Source organism: Pipra filicauda, unplaced genomic scaffold, assembly GCF_003945595.2.
Source record: "Pipra filicauda isolate LSUMZ 115617 unplaced genomic scaffold, ASM394559v2 scaffold12_size5214236_pilon, whole genome shotgun sequence".
NCBI classification, from domain to species: Eukaryota; Metazoa; Chordata; class Aves; order Passeriformes; family Pipridae; genus Pipra; species Pipra filicauda.
In genome coordinates this window covers 4395421-4408454 of record NW_024103763.1, presented here as the reverse complement: position 1 = coordinate 4408454, position 13034 = coordinate 4395421, and the positions used below count along the sequence as shown (strand labels likewise).

The 13034-nt window shown below is 38.1% G+C and overlaps 1 protein-coding gene across 3 annotated transcripts in view; it reads right to left on the bottom strand.

Annotated features, from left to right (window-relative positions):
- Window positions 1-444: 444 nt before the first annotated feature.
- Window positions 445-13034, bottom strand: part of CTPS2 (CTP synthase 2) — a 63653-nt gene continuing 51063 nt past the window's right edge. For 2 of the 3 annotated variants that reach the window (XM_027738252.2, XM_027738253.2), the window contains exons 17-20: window positions 11727-11871; window positions 5447-5452; window positions 3640-3750; window positions 445-1941 (exon numbers count right to left, since the gene is read on the bottom strand). In XM_027738252.2, the coding sequence (XP_027594053.1) occupies window positions 3681-3750; window positions 5447-5452; window positions 11727-11871 (221 nt within the window). In that variant the 3' untranslated portion in view covers window positions 445-1941; window positions 3640-3680. The remainder of the gene's footprint in view (window positions 1942-3639; window positions 3751-5446; window positions 5453-11726; window positions 11872-13034) is intronic. The other variant, XM_027738254.2, reaches the window with a different exon arrangement.

The window sequence follows — 13034 nt, the reverse complement described above, 5'->3', positions numbered from 1 at the left end:
AGATGTGGCACTCCACAATATCAGTTAGTGCAATACCTACTGCGCAGTCACATCCAAACTTAGATGCTGCTCCCCTTGTTTAAAAACAAGCAGAGTTTCTGGTCCCACTCAACCAAGCTACCAAACTTGCTGTGAGGGAAAATATGAATGTAGCTGGTGAATCAGCACAGGACCACTTTCTGGGTAAGGCAGGCATAGATTTTAAATGTCATCCTCCAACACACCCAACTGATCTACAGTCAGGTTTTCCCAAAGGGAGTAGTTTAGCTAGTACTAGCTATCTTTAGGCTAGTAAAATCTACAGGCTCAAAGGAGATGTTCTTTTTTTTTTTGATAAAAGACAGTTTCTCACAGACGATACAACTGGACACGACTAAATGAACAATTCCGTCCTTGACACCGCAGTTCACAACTGGCACAATGATTCTTTACTAGGTATCCAAACACTTCTGAATAATACCATTTATTGAAAATATTTTGAAAATACATTTGCACATTATAGACAATCTTAGGAAATTCTTCACTTTTCACAAACCAGTGGCCAGTGCCTCTCAGTGGGGAAGACACACAGTGACACCAATTCTGTCAATAACTATTTCTAAGGCACACATTTGCAAACTGCTTTAGAAAAGTAATGCCATAGGAATACATTTTATATTTCACTATCATTAAAGCTCCTTTTACTAAAGAGATAAACTGGCTGTGTAACCTGAGATTTCCTAGAGCAATGCAAAGCTTCAAACTTGATGTTTTACAAAGCTGTAATAAGGGACATGGTGCCTTTTAATTTTGTGCAGATATTTAATTTTTGATGAATTTTTAAAAAGTCATTTTGCCCAAAACCAAAATGAAACACGACACTCAGAATTCAGAATTTTTCTTTATAGGAAAGTGTGTTCCAGGTATCTGGAGCCCATCAGTTACATAGCTCAGGTCCAGTTTCTGTGACAGGTTTGATGATGCCCCACTGCTAATGGGATCCAGCCTTACACCCAGTACAGCACCTCTCGCCTTCCTCTCCTGTCTCAGTGATTCAGGCTCCAGTCCTGGCTTTGGAGGGCTGCTTGCAGTTGCTTGCATGCAGTGGAAGAACTTGTGATTTTTAAATTGAAACACATCATTGTATTCTGTTGGGGATTAAGTGCTGTGACAACGGAGTGGTCACTGGATGCAGAAAAACATCCTAGAAAACACTCCAGGTTTGTGACTGGTTCTTCTACAACTTTCACACAAGTGTTCAATATGACTGTATTTACTTTCTCTCTTACAAAATATAAATACAAAACCAGTTTCTAATATCACTTCTGTAATTTTGCAGGTCAGTATCACCAGACTTCCAGGAGAAATAGAGCAAATGAACTTGTGTGGAATCAAATCACTTATAAGAGCAAAGTGAAAAAATGTGTATCCAACATTAATTATTACAATCACAAAGAGCTGAAATACAGCAACAATTTTTCATTTGTACATATTGAACAGCAAAAAAAGTTAAAAAAAAATATATATACAAGCTTAACAGGGAAACAAATCTGAAACAGTTTTCTACTGCTCAAGAATAAGACAATTTTCCCTTAAATGTTTTACTGCATTCCCTCTCACTCCCAAGAACTAACGCGTTTTGTCTTCCTGTTCTAAGGCAAATTGAAACCAGTCAAATCTTTCTTCAAATCAAGAACAGCTGTGAACTAGTGAATTAATACATATTCACCTGAGATCACTCTGAAATATAGAACAAGATCAATAATGATTAACAGCTAAGGTGCATACCTGTTTTGTAACTTTTAAAGAGAAACAGCATTTACACAGAACTGTTTTTGCTACAGGACAGTTAAACTGTCATCTGTAATGAGAATTACTGAAAGCCATAGAGGAGGAGACAGTATGAGAACTGAAAGCAGCTTACTCTTCTACTTTCTTCAATATTGTTTTGTTCCCAAGTTTCTGTAACATAAAAAGAGGGAGGGGAAGAAAAAATAAATGTAAAAAAATCAATGATTAAAAACATTTTCTCTCTAACTCAGTTTATTTCATGCTTATGTAATTTTCACTCAAATCTGCTGACTGACTCTAAAGTAGTCCTATGGTAAATACTAAAGTAGATTCATTTCATCTGCTTCAAACAGCACAAAACAAACCCACAAAGCTAAATATAGTCTACATGTGTACCCAGCTCTGATTAATGGGTAGAATTAACTACGAGATAAAAATAAATGAACCAATGCTTCTATCCTTTTATATCCAGATTTAGTTTTTTAGTACTTTCTAGAGTAATTCTGTTGAATACAACTGGTATCCACCAGTGACACGTTCAAACAAAATCAACCTGACTACTGATAACCACTTAAAAGCATCACAAAAGTACATTCATCCACACACTGAACAAGCCAGAGCTGCAACAGTAAACAGAGACCTACCATTCATAAAGCGAAGTAAGGACAAAGCTAAAGGGGCTGTCCCATACTTTGTGCTGGTCTCAAGAAACATAACCATTGTGACGTTTGGAGGTGGGAAGGATCCAGGCAAGAGTGAAAAGGAACATTTTGCTTACTTATTTTTTGGTCATTTTGCAACATGCATCAGTACTGTATCGATATGTACCAGGTCATGAAATCGTTTAACATTCTGTTCTCTGCTCTCATGATTTTGGGATGGATTATTATTTTTAACATGTGGTACATGAGATGGAAAAAGAAATAAACTGAAAATCCCAGAAGAAACTCAGGCTGCAGCCAAGGACTGAACTCCAATTTCTAGCATCTCATGCCTGTACTTCAATCAGGAGATCATCAGGCAGAAATGCATCATTCATGTGTAGCCTTAATTGTCTGTTTGGCACAGCTGCTTAATGACTACACCACGTGAGAGGAATAAAATCAGAGGGGAAAGTTGTGTCGTGCTTACAGATGTGCTCAGAAAAACATGAATCAGACTGCCATACCAGCCACAACTCTCATGAATCTGCACAGTGAAAATAGAGTAAGGCTAAGTTTCAAACCCAGATCCTGCAGAGATCAGGTGTGTCATACGGAAATTAAATTTATGACTACCATGTTTACAGGTTAATAAATAAATGATCCAACACCAGTCTGGCAAAGCCTATGGCAAACAAAGCTATGATTTTATAAAATTTGTTTGTATCTCTATCACTCTGCAGATTAAATCCAAGTACTTATGTTGGGATGTCTTTGTGGTATCAATGCATCAAATGCAAATAAAGGTGAATATTAATGCAAAATAAAAAGTCATGTCTACGTAGTATACTCAAAGTGATTCCAACTTGCAAATTGAAGTAACAAAAAAAATAAGACATAATTTAAGTGATTCCAATTTGCAAACTGAAGTAACAAAAAAAAAGACATAATTTAAAAATGTATTTTCAATATATCTTCAAACAGTAACACAACTTGATTTTGTATAGCATCCTACATATAAGATGTACTCAAAACACTTATCAGACTTTAATATCACAATTACAGAGTTAAGCAGCAGAAGAGAAAAACAAGTGCTACAGGCAAGAAAGAAGACATAAGCTCTCAGATGGGATTTGAAACAAAAGGGAGAATTAAGTTAACTTTGTCTCCTGTTTTAAGTCTAGAAGAAATAAGTACCATAAAGTAGTATCAAAATGATTCAGTTTACCTCAATAGCATCATCCATTTCTGTAATCTCATACAATCATTTCAGCTTGTGCCAGGATTAGGAAACTCTTTTTCTGGAGAACTGTCATCGCTTAGGTCACTGTAGCTGTCGCTGTTAGAAGTAATAAGCATTCAGAAGGATCTAAACCAAATATTTTATTTCAAACCCTCCAACCCATGATGCATATGATCAACACTTTCCTCAAATGCAACCCATTTCCAGAAAACTTAAGAACATCTTTCTCTAAAGGAATGGGCTTAAGTTTGGAGTTTAAGACCTGACAAGAAAAAGTATTCTACCTAATAAACAGTATGCTCAATTTCTTTTTGCTTGGCTCCTGTACATTCATTCTACAGTTTGCTAGTGCTGTGTGGCTACAATCATGATTAACAACATGGAGAATAACAGGTATTCAGAGCAAGAATAAAAGGAATTTCTCCTTTACGATAATCATCGTTTTGACCAAAGAAAAAGTTAAGATAACTTTATCTACTCAGAATTCTTCAACTAACACTTAAATTACAATTTTTGTTCTTCCAGTCGGAACATAAATCATTTTCATTGCACCAATCAATATCCTGACAGTTCTTCCTAAGGTTTTATCCCCTTCTGCTGTTTCCTGAGAGAAGCAGATTGGTTTTCACAGAACAAACAGCCATGCAAGTGATTCTTTTATAAGTGGCCAGAACAGGGAAACAGTGAAAAACAGGAATCACCACAGCAACTGAGAGAAATAAGTGCCCACCAACCACATTTTCAGTCAGCTGTGAAGTCTGTTGGGTCTCCCAAGTTTATCTTAACTTGAAGTGCACTTCAGAAGTGCCTCCAGCGTCAACCTACCCCTACCATACTTCATTTCTGCATTCTGTTTTCCATATATTTGAATTTCCCAAGATCAGAAGCCAGCAAAGGGAGCCCAGGGAACTCACAAGTACATTTGAGCAACAGTAATTCTGGTCAGTCCCATGACAATTCAGAGCATAGGTTATGGTTAATACAGTACAGGTAGGGATCTCAGACCTCACACAGCTTTGGGTACCAACTCTACACCAGCCTCTGCACACCTGTCTTGTCACATCTCACTTTTACCACATACACCTTCATCCTCCAGCCAACAGGACCTCAGTCAGGTCATGCTCCCCACCTAGGGGCAGATCTCCTTCTGAGAAATCAAGAACGTCAGCAGCCCATGACTCACCTAGACACAGCCTTATCCATGGATCCCCAGTGACTGCCTGCTGGGTAATGTTTCAAGGGGAACTAGGTAGCTTCATAGAGATCTTTGATTAAGACTGCAATGTGGGAACAGTGAACAAACGGCACTCAGCTATACTAGTGCTTGTTATTGAGCACTGCTTTGTTGCCTGAATTTCATTGTCTCTTCTTTGAGTGAAAAGAAAAACCAAGAAAGAACAAGTAAAAGATCAGCCTTTTAATAGCGTGGGACAGGCAGAGTGGCACCAGCAGTCATCTCATTTAATTTCTATCTCTGACTGTTAAGAAAGCCTCCCACAGTTACAGCAAGTCACTGTACCAAGTTTTGTATAAGGCAGCATATCTATTCTGGCCGTCCTAACATTAAGATTTTGCCTACAGCATTTTGCCCTTTCTTTGCATGACACACATGCTGCTGATGTGGTTCTTACAAAAGAGCGAGTCATATCAGCCTAGCGTGAAATGCTCAATTTGATCATTTCACCAGCTGGCAATCAATTACACAGTTCAAGTGAGGAAAGTGTTGTTAACACTATGATCAAGCATGCCAGATGCACACAGACAAACACAACATCACCGACGCTGTACTTACTTTTTTCTGAAAGTACCCATGGAAACATGGAACAAAAATTCAGTGTTATTAAACAGTTTCGTATTTTCACATCACAGCAAAACAGCAAATACCATCCACAGAACAGAGTAAAACTGTGATTGTAGAGAGCTGTGTAATCTTATAATTGCCCTGATTTAAGACCGAAGTCTTCAGAGAATTTTTTTAAAATTAGCTCTGCTGCCCAGTGACAGTCACAGCTGTAAAACATGTCAGAGCTCTGTATACAATACAGTATAGGAGTCAGATGCTTAAGGAAAAATGCTTAGGGAGTGAGTGAAGTGAGTGGAGAACTGCCCAGCTTCATCTCTTGAAGGCAGGTAGGCGCTGATTCCCAGCCAGCACTCTCCTCCTAGGTCCTCTGCCACCCAAGGTCACAGGTTTTAGAGGCATATGCCCATAGAAGCAGTCACACAGCACCAGATGCTTCCATCATTTCCCCAACTTCTCAAGCCTGCTCCCAGTTTGCAGAAATTAATTAGTAATTATCTTGGGCAGTAACCTGACACCCCCTTCATCTTGTTCGTAACAATTCTTATAACAGTGGAGTCCAACAAAAAGCAGCTACTGAGAAGATCTAAGGCCACTAGATATAAGATCTAACCCCAGCAGCTGTATTCCTTTTTTTTTTTTTGTGAGATTTGCAGTATAAAGAAGTGGCCAAGGAAAAAAAAACAAAACTCAAAGAGTGTGCAGTGTCACTGCACCTAGTCAGTCAGTCACTTTAGTCTTTAAGATGAAAAATTTTGGTCACTTTGATCCTTACATCTAATCTAGCTGTAGTTAATGGAAATACATTCACTGCACAGTGAAATATTAACCAGTACCTAGCTGGTATTTCCCTTTGCTGTTAACTAATGTGAAACTCCTTAAGTTAACGCAGAACACTTCTTAGAACCTAGCTGGCATTTCACTTTGCAGTGAACTGCAACGTATTTCCTGACCTGAGCAAAGAAAACATCCTTTGTTGAGAAATTACCTTACAGGGTTTTGTTTTGAAGTTCACTCATCCTCAGATCTCTGTCTTCTCAAGACGTAAACAATAAAAAGAGCTTTCCCCTGCTTGTGCATTATTATCAAATTAATTCCCCTTGCAGATCTTGCTTTTCTACTGAGAGAAGCATCATCATCTCCCTGCTATTCATCAGTCTAAAGCATGGAAGGAAGCAAGATGAGAAGATTCCCTATTGGTATGGTATAGAAGGTAGCTGACTGCTGGGGCCATATGACATGTAGCTGGAATGCATTACCTCAGCTGCAAAATCACTTGAATTAAGACTCAAGATCAATTTTAAACCTGTACGTTCCAAACAGCTGCTCAAAAGCACCACACTGCCTGCTTTCTTATTAAGAAACACAGGCAACTGTAAAACGGGTACTCCTCAAACATTCTACTTGTTTCCCTTGGAAAATCTACATTCTTTATAAACAAAGTATTTGACAGTTTCAGAGGATCTTTTTTTTTTCTTTTTTTTAATGTAAAATTGACAAAAACTCATTTTCCAGAAATGTAAGCAATTTAAACAATTGTTACAGTAATGTTATGCCCTGCAAAGGCAGGAGCCAAGCTAAATGCATTTCTTTCTCAGTGCAAATTAAAGATAAATGTAATTAGATTTAGTACAGGCTGTGGTTGTTTAAAACAAACAATTGTTTAGCTTTCAAGAACACAGCAAAAGGAAATCTGTTAATTATTTTCATTTATTTCCTCCCCAAAAAGCTGAATTATTGAAGATATTATAGTCATTAAAACATTGCTTAGAATAAATGCGTATTTGACTGTGCAATGGTTATAACTGCAGTCACCCATATGCAGTGCACATTTCTATGATCATTATATGGTCAAAAAAATTATATAACATTTATTATGATGATCATCATTATACAATCCTATGCTTCAACAAAACATCACTTCATTAAGGAATACCTCAGGACATACCTGAGTCTCCAGTCCCAATCTGCCAGACACCTGCACTCACATAACTGGACCTAGGATAACATCTTCATCTGAGATACTTACCACCAGCTTCTTACAATCACTGGAGAGAAATAGGCACTTGCAGCACATAATGTGTATGTGACCCACATAACAATAATAATAAGCTATTTGGCTCCTTGAAGTGCATTTTCATTTAATGACTACAGAAAAAGACTTGAGGTGACTAGCTCAGAAGGGTCTTCACTGTAAACACCTAACACTTAAATGACAAAGTAACTGACTTAACTAACCATTACTAAGTGCCACTATTGCTAAGAGAAGATTTCCTTTAAAACTCTTCCATAGTTTTCTGTAAGAGCACTGAGGGTAACAAGAGGTCTTTGCTGCCTGGACCATCCTCACTTGGGGCCTTCCCCAGTGGTGACTGTCACTGGAGCCAGACCCCTTGCCTGCTTTGGAGACTGCAGTACTGACTCCTGCCAGTCCTCTCCCTACCAGGACAGCTGCCACCCTGGCTCCTGGATTGTCATCTTTTGTGGAGCAGCCCCTCTCTTGCTGCTCTCTTGACAGTCTTCAAATCACATAATTTCTTTCACTTTAATCTGATATGCCTGGATTTGGCCAATGGCAGATGCTATGCCAGATGCATTCTTGACTGGGGACAATGTACAGGGGACATCAGAGATAGCCCTGCCCATACTGCTTTTGTCTTTCATACACCAGAACATGTCACACAGGTTCTTTTCTGTTCTGTTCACAGGTGCTCACCTAAACTTTCCTCCATAGCTGACCTGGGAGATAGCTGGACCATGCTACTGCAGTAAGCTCCACATGGGCAAATTTTCTGAGGTTTCTGGCAGTTTTCTTAATGCACCACTCCTTTTCTCTGGCCACTTTTGTTCCTTGTCTCTGAACACAACTCATAAGTCATCTTTTATTAATAACCTGCCTGAAACTCAAGAGAGTACTCCGTGATGGCATTGGATTGGTGCCTCACATTAGTATATTCACTAATGATCTGCAAAAATTTCTTTTGGCAGTAGTCATAGCTGCCCACACTTTCTCACCTAGGAACATCTCTCACTTCCTACATTTTCTCCCACCTATGGAACATTTGTGTTTAAATTATTTATCTTCAGCTCTTTATCCTCTTCCTCCAAAGATGTCACTATATTCAGCACAGATTTCTAAATTCCCTACATACTTTTATGTTATTTCTTTGTTCTGAGCAGTGCTTTCAGCTCTTATTGAAATGACATTATTTGCAAACATAATTAATGCACTCTGGCTTATTCTTGCAGGTCATTAATAAAGGTGTAGGTTGCGGACAAAGAAATAAAGCTAAACTTGCTATGGGGAAAAAAAACCCCAAAACAACAAACCAAAACAAACCAGCAACACGGCTTTATTGTACATCAGTGATTCTGCAACCCATATTACACTGTTCCTAAAGATAAGCCAGTTTTTATTATCTTTTCCAAATAAAATTATGTAAGACTCAGTAAAAGCCAACAACATTACATGTGAAGTTCCCCTCTTCATCCACTAGTTTTCTATTAAACCCTTCTGTTTTCTCTTACAAAGCAGTCTATTTGTGGGTATTGTATGCTTTGAGAGTCTCATGTGGATCTAGTTTTCTCTATCCTTGAAAATGAAACATGTAAACTGGAAGCCTCCCACCTGCCTCACTTCTGTATGAAATGGTGCCTTCAGTATTTCCATGGAAAGATGTGGAAAAGGTTGTGATCTAAAACCATTCACAAGGAAATGAAGTGCATGGCTTTGTTTGATGCCTGGGCACTCATGGCATAAAGCATGAGAGGCTGAAACCACAAAGGTAACTTGGGTGCCCAACTACCACTTCAGGTAACTAAGTAATAGCTCATCACTGAGTTACTCTGATCCTTTGCTCAGTTCTTGACTGTCTCTATACACACCAAAGCTTCTGGGAACTAAGTTTAAAACCCCTGAGGATACATTCCAGTCTCAAACTAGGTATGGTCATGCCCATGTGTGCCTATGTCTCTACCAGACTAGGCCTCACAAAACTTTAAGAGAAGGTTTATTCACTTTTATTTATTTAGGGCACTCTCCTGGGAGTTGTAATGCATCTTTAAATTTACTACTAGCTTTGCTTAGAAGCTAGGGCTTCTGTCCAGGTGTCAGATGTTCTAAAACTGCACCCTAATTATGGGGCTGTTAAATGTTTTGGGGTAATGGTTTCCTGTTAAGACTCTCATGCTGAAATACATATTTCCTTTTGTCTCAGGACTTCATCATTACCTCTCCTTTTAGTGTTTATAATAGCCTGGTTTAGGCAATCTGTTCAACTTGCTGATCTCCACAAATTCTCTTTCAGGTTACATCTTTGCTCTAGTCCACAGCATGACTACAGCTTATGCAGGCAGTGCTAGATGAGTTGTGCAGAACAGCCTCTCCTCAGATTTGTTTCAGTCTTGCTATGACCTGCCTTAGCTTTATAGCTCAGTGAAATCACCAGCATTCTGGGGTTTAAAGGTTTACTTTGGAAATCCTTTCCACTCAGCAGGTGGACATCTTAATATGAGTGGGTGTGCTGTAATTAGCACTGAAATTCCCTTCTGAACATTCTTCCCTACAAAATGCTCCTCTTTTAGCCTCTAAATGTTTTTCTATTCCAGTGCTCTTTCTCAAGACACAGGGGTTTTGCTTGATTGCTGTAAATGGTAAAATCTGTAACTTTATATATAATGTGTTGGGGTATGAATGTCTTTGCTAAATGTTTAAGGTTTGGTTGGAGTTTATTGTATGAACGTGAAGAAAAAGAGCTGTGTATAATTTTTTTTATGATTAATTCAAACAAGTCTAAGTGTGGCATATTCCATAATTGCCAAAAATTAAAGTCAAGTTTAGATAGCATAGTTGCTATAATGCTAAGGGATTTAAATTAGCAGGACGTGTACAGATCACTCATCAAAAAAAAAGTAGTTTTTCTTTATCTCAGAGATAAATAGTTTTACCTATGGGATGAAGCAGTGTGAGAAAAGATATTGGGACCTCGGAAACAAGATCAAGGGTTGAGGCAGAGAACTCACAAAGAGGGAAAGACAGAATATCACTGAGGTCAAAGACTGCCCCTTGCCAAGCACCACAAAAATCTGACCTATGTATTGCATCAGCACAGATTTTAAAAGGTAGCTAACATTATGACCACCAATTACAATGACAGGCTAAGGTAATAGGAATATTTCAATCAAGCTGTACTTTGCAGATCAGAAATAATAATTCTCTTTGTATGTACATTATTGCACAACTGGGCAGGATGAACAAAGATGAAATGCATTTATAAAGTCAACTGATATACCCATAAAGGAGTAGGCTACCAAACCAGATTGGTCTGGTCTGGCTTGGCTATTTTCCATTACTACTCAAACCTGAATAAAATTTCTATTTCTCAACAAAACGACTTCATTTTAATAGAACACAACACTCGGGGGGGGAAGGGGGGGGGAGCAGCCCAACCCACAAAACTAATAAGTTTGGTGCCTTGTTTAGAAGAAAAGTCAATATGCCAGAGTTGCATCAGTTCAGCATTACTATTCAGTCATTTTATGATTTTTTTTCATTTTTGTTATTGTGCCCTAAGTTTCCTTCTGACCGCTTTATTATTCCTATTATAATAAAATTGTAACTGTTTTAATATTATTGAAATAAACAAGAATTAGTTAACACTGGCTAAAAAATACTGCTACATGCAACAACCCAAAACCTTCGTGTCCAAGAGAATCAGGACAAAGAGTTTTAGTTTAGCTGAACCATCCAGTTTTGATCTAGATCCAAACGCTTCCATAAGTCTAAAGATACCCCAACTGTTTTGTTTCAGGCCTGTCTCTGCAAGATAGTATTTATTATTTGGCTACTTCAAAATAAAATTAGTGTTTTCTTTCTTGTTGCTATCATCATTCAACTACAACTAGGTAAGAATTTCACTTCAATTGCTTGATTCTCTAGCAAACCTCTTTCCCTAGGAAACTACTGTCAATGGAAGTTAGTACAGGAGGCCACCAGCTTCACATGAATTTACTGAAGGTTTTTTACTTCTTTCTGATTATAATGTGGGGTTATTTCTTCATCCCTAATAGCTCCTGAAAAGGAGAAAGTCAGGAACTGTGTTTTCTGCTACACGTTATTTTAGACCAGGATTTATGACAGGCATGTACAGAAACAAGTAAATCAACACATGAAGAACTCTTCATCCTCTTCCGGACTTCTGAATTGAAGGATGGGATAGTCCCTCCAAAAATGTGACTGTCAAACTGCAGGCAAGTAACAAAGAAAGATTACCTTGGAGACAATTTACATCCACGCTGAAGGTATGCATTGAGTGTCCCAGTTGCTGCTAGCAACAGTCCAAGGTATGGAGGTGAAGGTTTCATAGGTCTTGAGGAAAATTCTGGGTGGAACTGAACTCCCACAAAATATGGGTGATCTACAAGATAGATGTCAAAGAAAATTACACTATATAGGAAGAAGATACCAGAAAAAGTTCAAGAAAAAAAAGTATATTGAGGATTTCAGACAGGTGTCCAGAAGCCAGATCACTACATCTGAATTTAAGGGTAAGGCAGTAGGAAACTTGACTTTTTTTCCACAAAAAGCTATTGACAACAGAGGCAGAAAGTTAGTAAGGCAAATTAAGGAAAAATCCTGTGATTCAAAAAAGCTGAATAATAAACCTGTACCAACAGGGGGTGGGGGGGAGGGAGCGGGGCACACGAAGGAACAGTCACAAAGTTACAATCACCATGTTATTTTCATCATAGTTTGGTTTCCAATATATATTTATGCATATATATTCAGAACAATATGCTGCTTCATCTTCTCTTAAATCTTCAACTCTTTGTTTCTCACTCAGAGCACCCTTTTACTAGTGCTTTTGCTTCCCTTCTTTCTTCTTCAAAATTGTAAAAAAGAATGTTTTTGTACTCTTCCAAGCTGAGCATCTGTTCTTTCTCTGAATATTGTTTTAACCACTTCTAGTGCCAGGACATTAGACAAAACTAGTTACAGACTTCCTCTGGTTCTACATTTTCCAAAATAATCCCAAACATTCAAGGAATTTCTCTGCAGCACAGAGTAGGTGGTAACAAGAAATCAAGGATTTTCTTCTAGGAAGATAAAACTATATGGTCTAGTATACCGTTCTTCTCTCTGCTGTTGTATCTTAAAGAGCAAAGGGATCCTAGATTTATATCATAACTTCAATGACAAAGCACTAAATAGTTCCAAAACCTAAAAGCTTTGCCTTAAGCTATCTGGTGTACTGTTATTTCTGCATTTCTGCTCCAACCTACCCTATTCCTTATGATGACTGTTTTCCTTTAGTAAACAGAGTCTCCTTGCAGCCCATTATGAAATAATTCCAGGTTTTATTGCTGCTTTTCTTCTTTTCACAGTAACACGCAATTTAAAAATTCTGCCTGATTTATTTCATGATGTTCTCTGTAGAAGTTGTTTGATGCAGGGCAAAGTAGCCTCCCAACACCACCATGTGTAACAGAGGCAATCTGTCAGGAACAAACTAACCCAAGAACACCCATGACTATTAGTAGTTTAAGAATTCGCATGTATCCTTTGCTCTCAGATTACTCT